General features: G+C 56.8%; 1 protein-coding gene across 1 annotated transcript; it reads left to right on the top strand.

The window, feature by feature from the left end:
• The first annotated feature begins 2,821 nt into the window (after window positions 1-2,821).
• Window positions 2,822-5,547, top strand: LOC121459006 (trophoblast glycoprotein-like). Its single transcript, XM_041668465.1, has one exon. It carries the CDS (start codon window positions 3,059-3,061, stop codon window positions 4,211-4,213), a length of 1,155 nt encoding a protein of 384 aa, XP_041524399.1. The 5' UTR covers window positions 2,822-3,058; the 3' UTR covers window positions 4,214-5,547.
• The last annotated feature ends 1,167 nt before the right edge of the window (window positions 5,548-6,714 follow it).

Raw genomic sequence — 6,714 nt, 5'->3', positions numbered from 1 at the left:
TGGTCTACATAGGGAGTTTCAGATCAGCCATAGTGACATGGTGAGGCCCTGTCTCAAAACACAAACAAATGAACAAAACCCCGAGTCCTGGTCCAGGTGCACAGCTGCCAGTTTCTCTGCTTGGATGTGATGCAGTGTTCTTAGCTCAAGGAGAGTTGGAGAGGGTCAGCTCACCACCCAGAGGCTCCCAGTCACACTGCTGAGAGAGGAAGCCTGGGGTGCAGGGGACTGGTATTGCAAAGGAACTGTGGGAACCTGAGCTCCTGACCTGGCTGGAGTGGGAGAGAAGCACTTAACCTTCTAGGTGAGGGTCTCCTGGTACAGTTATAGAGGAGGACCCTCACCTCGCTGGTCTCAAGCCAGAGACTTTCCGTGAAGGTTCTCTCCCTCATTCCTTCTCCATGCTGAGCCCTGAGCTCTGCCCTGACAACAAAGGAATCAGTCTGATCTGGAGTCCCCACTACCGACAGATTAAAAGCCCAAGAATGCTCTTACACTCTGATCACTAAATGACAATTCCAGAAGAAGATGGCAAGCACAGCCAGGAGTTGCAAAGGCGATACCCGGTCAAGGAACAGACACTTGCATTGACTGAATCAGGGCACAAACAGCCTCAGCCTCAAGTGGACATACATTTATTAAAACACCTACTGTACACAACTCCCGGAGAGAGGGCTCTTCTTCCAGAGAACACAGAGAACATGGGTCCCCTTGCTCAATGGCTGTAGGTTCTTCTTAGGCTTCTCTTCCCCAAATGAAGGGTTCAGCACCAATTAATGAAGGCTGCCTGCTGCCCTGAAGCCCCTTTTCCTTGCAGGGGGAGCAGTGAGCAGCAACCAGAAGTCAGCTGCCATGAAAACCTGAGAGGGAGCACGGGCCTTGGCAGTGAGCTTCAATTTCTTAAGGGCTGAAGGCAGAAGGTCTCCATGCAGTACAGCCAAGGAGGCAGATGATTTTGGTCCCTCATTTTTGGAGCACCTGTGCCATGGGAGAAAACGGATCTGAGATCTCCAACGACCAAGAGCACAGCCCAGGGCTCCATCTGCATGTTTGCCCTTGCATGTGAGTCTGCAAGCCGCCTCCTCTGAGGCTGTAGTTGAAACCTGCTCCGGCCCAGCAAATATGCATTCAAGCACTTAGGTGTACTTCTGAGTCTATGGACGTAAGCCATGTTGCCCTCCAAGCTACATTCCTATGTGATCAGGCACTGATGAGCCTGTGCAAGACCAATCTGTTTGAACTTGCTCTGTGCAAGTTGTGCAAGGCTACACATGCCCACGTAGATTTATGAGACCACACATGGGCATGGGTAGTGTGTGTAAAACCTGCCTTTCTGTGTAGAGGCACACACGGATGTATAAACTCATGTGACCAGGTACACAGACATGTCTAACTCTAAATGTGAAAATTACTACTATCATCTTCCAGTAACTGGGAGAGCCATCATAGAGACTGAGAGAGAGAGAGGACTGGGTCAACCTCCAGCATCATCAGCCTGGCCCTTGTTGTGGTATTTGCTTGAGACCCAGACCACCGCAGGCTGTGCCTCTTAAATAGTTTCAATCTGCTGGTCGATCTGTTAAATACAACTTCAGGGGAAAAGTCAACCAAATATCCCCAGTTCAGAAGAAAAAGACTGACTGATTCTTTTGGAGAGGAGGAGAGGCTCCATCCCAACCAGCTCTGCCAAGCAAGATACTCGAATGGCCCGGAGATCAAATGTCAGCTTCTCCAACCTGAATAATTCATGCCAAGACCAGGAATGCTCCGGAGTCTGTCTCTTTAAATCAGGTCTTGAGCTTCCTAGTTCTGGAGAGAGAGAGAGAGAGAGAGAGAGAGAGAGAGAGAGAGAGAACACAAAAGTAAATAAGTAAAAAAAAAAATCCAGAACAAAACAAGTCTATCAGCAGCTCAGCCCCCACCTCCGTCCTGGATGCTACCACACCCCCACCCCACCCTACAAAACCAGTTCCTGATTTCCCTACTTCTGGAGCCCTCTCCCCCAACCTGCACCCCCACTCAGTACTGACTGGTGGGGGAGTTTGGAGGGACAAAGCTGAACACCGTATCCTAAGGGTGCTCAGGTGCTGGAGCAGGTGGGAAAGCAAAGAGCTGAGTCTCTCCACCGACCAGTCCCTGAGTCTGAGAGGGGTTAGCCCGAAGGGTGGAGAGGTCCTGACAGAGGCAGCGCAGCCTGAGTTAGGGGCATGGGAAGTGTGGGGACAGGGGGTACTGTAGACTCCCCTCCGGCATGGGACAGAGTCGACAAAAGACTGACTGACGCACAGGACCTGCAGAGGTGAGGAAATGGCCGCACCTAAAGGAACTGGGATCGCAGAAGAGGCAGGCAAAGCTAGGTATTTTCCAGGCTCTCGCCCTTTGCACAGCTCCTTTCCTTGACTACAAGAAGAGTAACTTTCTCAGCCCACCCTCAGCCCCACCTCCTCTTCTAGGGGTAGCAGTTCTAAACGCCTCTCCCACCTTCGGTGGGTGCACAGACCCACCTGCCAGGTCAGCCCTCCGGGCCCCGCCCATACGTGCCAGGAGGGAGGAGGGAAAGAACCTGCCTAAACGTAGGGGGTGGGGAAAGAAGCAAGTCAGAGCTCGGGGAGCCAAACTTCTTAGCAGCTCGGGAACTAGAGAGCACAGCGGCCCTAAGCCTTGCTGCTCCGGAGCCTCCCACCCCGCCTCCCTCAGCGAGGAGGTGCAGAGACTCCGCCGGGGGTGGAGGAGGCGGCCCGGAGGCGGGGAGGGGGAGGCAAACCCTGCCCACTCGGCTCGGAGCCCAGAACGGCCGCGGAAGTCGGAGGCCGAGCGCAGGGCGACGAGGGCACCGGGGGCGGGGGTCTCCTGCCTGACCCCTATCGCCCCCCAGTCAGCAAAGTGGAGGCTTCTTGGACTTTACAAGCAGAAGAAACAGATCGGGACAGCCAGCCGCTCCGGGTCAAGGTCTAGCCTACCCCCACCCTCCCGTGCCACCCCCACCCCATCATCACCAAGCGCTCCCAACTCACTGGTGAGCGCGGCTGGCTGGGGGCTGGATGCGGGGACGGCCGCGATGGCCCCGTGCGCGGGACAGCGGGGGCTCTGGAGCCCGCTCCCGGGGCTGCTGCTCGTGGCAGCGGCGCTGAGCCGGCCCGCCGCGCCCTGTCCCTTCCAGTGCTACTGCTTCGGCAGCCCCCGGCTGCTGTTGCGCTGCGCGTCGGGCGCGGAGCTCCGGCAGCCGCCGCGGGACGTGCCGCCCGACGCGCGCAACCTCACCATCGTGGGCGCCAACCTGACTGTGCTGCGCGCGGCCGCCTTCGCGGGAGGAGATGAGGAGGCGACGGAGGGAGTGCGCCTGCCTCTCCTCACTGCGCTGCGCCTCACACACAACAACATCGAGGTAGTAGAGGACGGCGCCTTCGACGGGCTACCCAGTCTGGCGGCGCTCGACCTGAGCCACAACCCACTTCGCGCCCTGGGAGCCCGTGCCTTCCGCGGGCTGCCAGCGCTGCACTCGCTGCAGCTCAATCACGCGCTGGCGCGGGGCGGCCCCGGGATGCTGGATGCCCTGGACGCCGCGCTCACCCCGCTGGCAGAGCTGCGCCTGCTGGGCTTGGCGGGCAATGCGCTGAGTCGCCTGCCGCCCGCTGCGCTGCGCCTGCCTCGCCTGGAGCAGCTGGACGCGCGCGTCAACGCACTGACCGGCCTGGGCCCCGACGAGCTGCGCGCACTCGAGCGCGATGGCGACTTACCCGGGCCGCGCCTGCTGCTGGCGGACAACCCGCTGATCTGCGGGTGCACCTCGCGCCCCCTGCTGGCCTGGCTCCACAACGCTACCGAGCGCGTGCCCGACGCGCGCCGCCTGCGCTGCGCCTCCCCGCGCGCGCTGCTCGATCGGCCACTGGTGGACCTGGACGAGGCGCGGATGGGCTGCGCCGACGGCGATGCTAACGAGCGCGGGGAAGAGGTGGACGTCGCCGGCCCGGAGCTGGAAGCCTCTTACGTCTTCTTCGGCCTGGTGCTGGCACTCATCGGCCTCATCTTCCTCATGGTGCTCTACCTAAACCGCCGTGGCATCCAGCGCTGGATGCGCAACTTGCGCGAGGCCTGCAGGGACCAGATGGAAGGCTACCACTATCGCTATGAGCAGGATGCAGACCCGCGCCGCGCGCCCACTCCGGCTGCCCCCTCCGGTTCCCGGGCCACTTCCCCGGGCTCTGGTCTTTGAGCCTCACCTCCCTAATGGGAGGCTGTCCCTGTCAGCTGATAACTTTACTGGGACCACCCAGCCTTCCCCTGCCTGGCCTGAGCCCTGGAGATGACACACCAATGGAGTTTGGATCTCTGAGACCTTTGGATCAATCGTAGCATCTCTCCCAACCCAAAACTCCAAGGTGTACTGGTTTTTTCCCCTGGCCTAAGAGCTTCCAGGTCAAAAACCCAGAGATGCCCCCATCTGTTTCCAAGACCCCGCTCTTCCATTTGGAAATCTCTAGCGCTTTCTCCACCACACACGTGTTGAGCCAGACACCTTGGCTAGACTGCACTGACCCCTGTCCCCAGTTAGGAGCCCTCAGTCCTTTTCTCAGAGCTCAGGGGGTCTACATCACTTCTGGTCTTATCGGAAGGTTTTTGTGGAGTTTGAGCCGTTTGTCCCACCCCAGAATTCTGAGCCCTCCATCTCGTATTCCACATCCAGAGGCTCTGTGGCTTAAGTGGCCTCCTCTAGTCTGGCGTGCTTCATGTACTGATTCTAGCTCAAGCTTCTCCATTCCTTGGCCCTGCCTGGGTCTCAGCTCCAGCCCTGTCCCTCTCGAGCCAGGGACATGCCTTGGTGTAGAATCCATCCTTAACCTTTTCAACCGGGAATTGGAAGTCCCAACGCTCAGTGTTTGTCCTCAGTCTCAAGCTCAGCTCTTCACCTCGGTCACTTCCGTGCCCTGGCCCAAGTCTTAGGCTTACCCATCACCGGCACTTTACCTGCCTCTGATCCGGGTCCAGAGAGGAATCTCCCCCATCATGGGGTGCTACCCACTGCCCTCCTAGAAGGAGTTCTCCCATCCTGCGGGACAAGGGCAAGCACCCTATGGCGCATAGGCAAACCCTGGTGAGGAAGAGAGCATGTGGGGTGTGCAGGGCCTCCAAACCAGGGTCACTGGTCCATCTGGGAAAGAGAGGCCGGGAGCTGCTATCTGTCTAGTTTGTCTGCACTCTCTCTCACCCATGTGGTCCTCCCCTGGGAAATCCTCGCTACCACCTCTCATGCCTTCTGGAGGAGGATAGAGTCTGACTTCTTGTCTCAGTCACAAGCCTTCCTGGGTCAAGGTCATGGCCTCAGCGCCCTGCCTTCTGCAAGATCCCAAAGCACAATGGTGAGTGAGGAGGGGCCGCCTCCCTGCTGCCACTCACCCTAAGTCAGGCAGAATGGCAGGCCCGTGCTGCCTCTGCACAGGAAGTCTTCCTCCTCTGTGTATTGGCTTGAGGCCCGCCTTCCCACCCTCAACTGAGAAATCTGGACCTCCCTTGAGCTGTTTTCTATAAAGTCTGCAATAATCTCCGATACTCTCTGCTCTTGTAAGTGGTACTGTGTCTTTCCTACTGACCTTGGGGCCTTGGTGGCAGCGAGAGGTGGCAAGGGGGCATTTGAGGCCATGTCCCTTGTGTGTTCTCTGGAGCTGGGGGTGGGGGGGAGAAATGGACTGTGGGTTCACAGAGCAAGATTGAGGCTAGATACGTGGAGGGACTTTCCACCACTCTCCAAACCCTCCTGCTTTCTGATGGTCTGAAATGGGCTTATCCTCAACCAGCAATGAATTCTACACTTCTTTACACTCCCTGTCCTTTGGGGTGGGGGCCTGGAAGGAAATATGTTTAGATTGACTAATCTTGCCTGGGATGAGCCTCTTAGGAAAGAGGCCAGCTACAGAGGAGAGGCAGTTTACTGAGGCAAATTTGTCTGAGGGGCCATTGGCTGCTCCAGGCCCATCTGCCTGCTAGCCTTTTTGCCTAGGGAGCACTGGGTGTACAAAAGGAGGAGAAACAGCAGCCTAGAGGGGGTGGGTGAGGCAGAGTGACCCCCCGCTTTATAAAGGCGGTGGGAAGCAGGTGGGCCCCAGGCTGGAAGAAGTGGCTCATCTCTTATTTCAGGATTCCCAGAGTTGTTTACTTAGGTTCTCAAAGCCCTGAAATCATGGGCAGAAGTCTAAAATTCCAGCATGTATTTTAAAAAGTTCAGAGCCACGTGTTTCTAGAATGTGTGGCTTCTAAACATTGAAAAGGTCATCCTGGTGCCATGGGAAGCCTCTGTTGTCTTGGCGGTACACAGTGCACTTCCTTCTTGTCTTCTCCTAGTGGATGCTGTATCCATCCTCCCAGCCGTTTTCCATGGACATCTGTCAGGGACCTTCAGTGTGTGCTCTGGGCGTCCTCTAGAAAAGAATAGTGATGTTCTTATCCAGGTTAGGGAACCACCTCTCAACAGATCACCTCGGTGCTGAAAGTGTGCCGTAACTGCAGTAAATCCTAGCAGATAAAGGGTGCTGTTGGCTGTGGGTGCATTTTCGGCAAACCAATTGAACCTTTTACATGGTGCCACTTTGGATACTCTGCTAAGAACTTAGTTTTCCTGAGCCATGGAATAGCAGCGGATATTTTAAAAGTCAATTGAAGGCCTGTTGTATATGATGCAAGGCTTTGACTTCGTATTGTTGATGGACTGACTCCATTAGA

The sequence above is a fragment of the Microtus oregoni genome, unplaced genomic scaffold, assembly GCF_018167655.1.
Source record: "Microtus oregoni isolate MIOR12 unplaced genomic scaffold, Mior012 000018F_ref0000195, whole genome shotgun sequence".
Taxonomy (NCBI): Eukaryota; Metazoa; Chordata; class Mammalia; order Rodentia; family Cricetidae; genus Microtus; species Microtus oregoni.
This window is presented reverse-complemented; position numbering and strand designations above follow the sequence as displayed.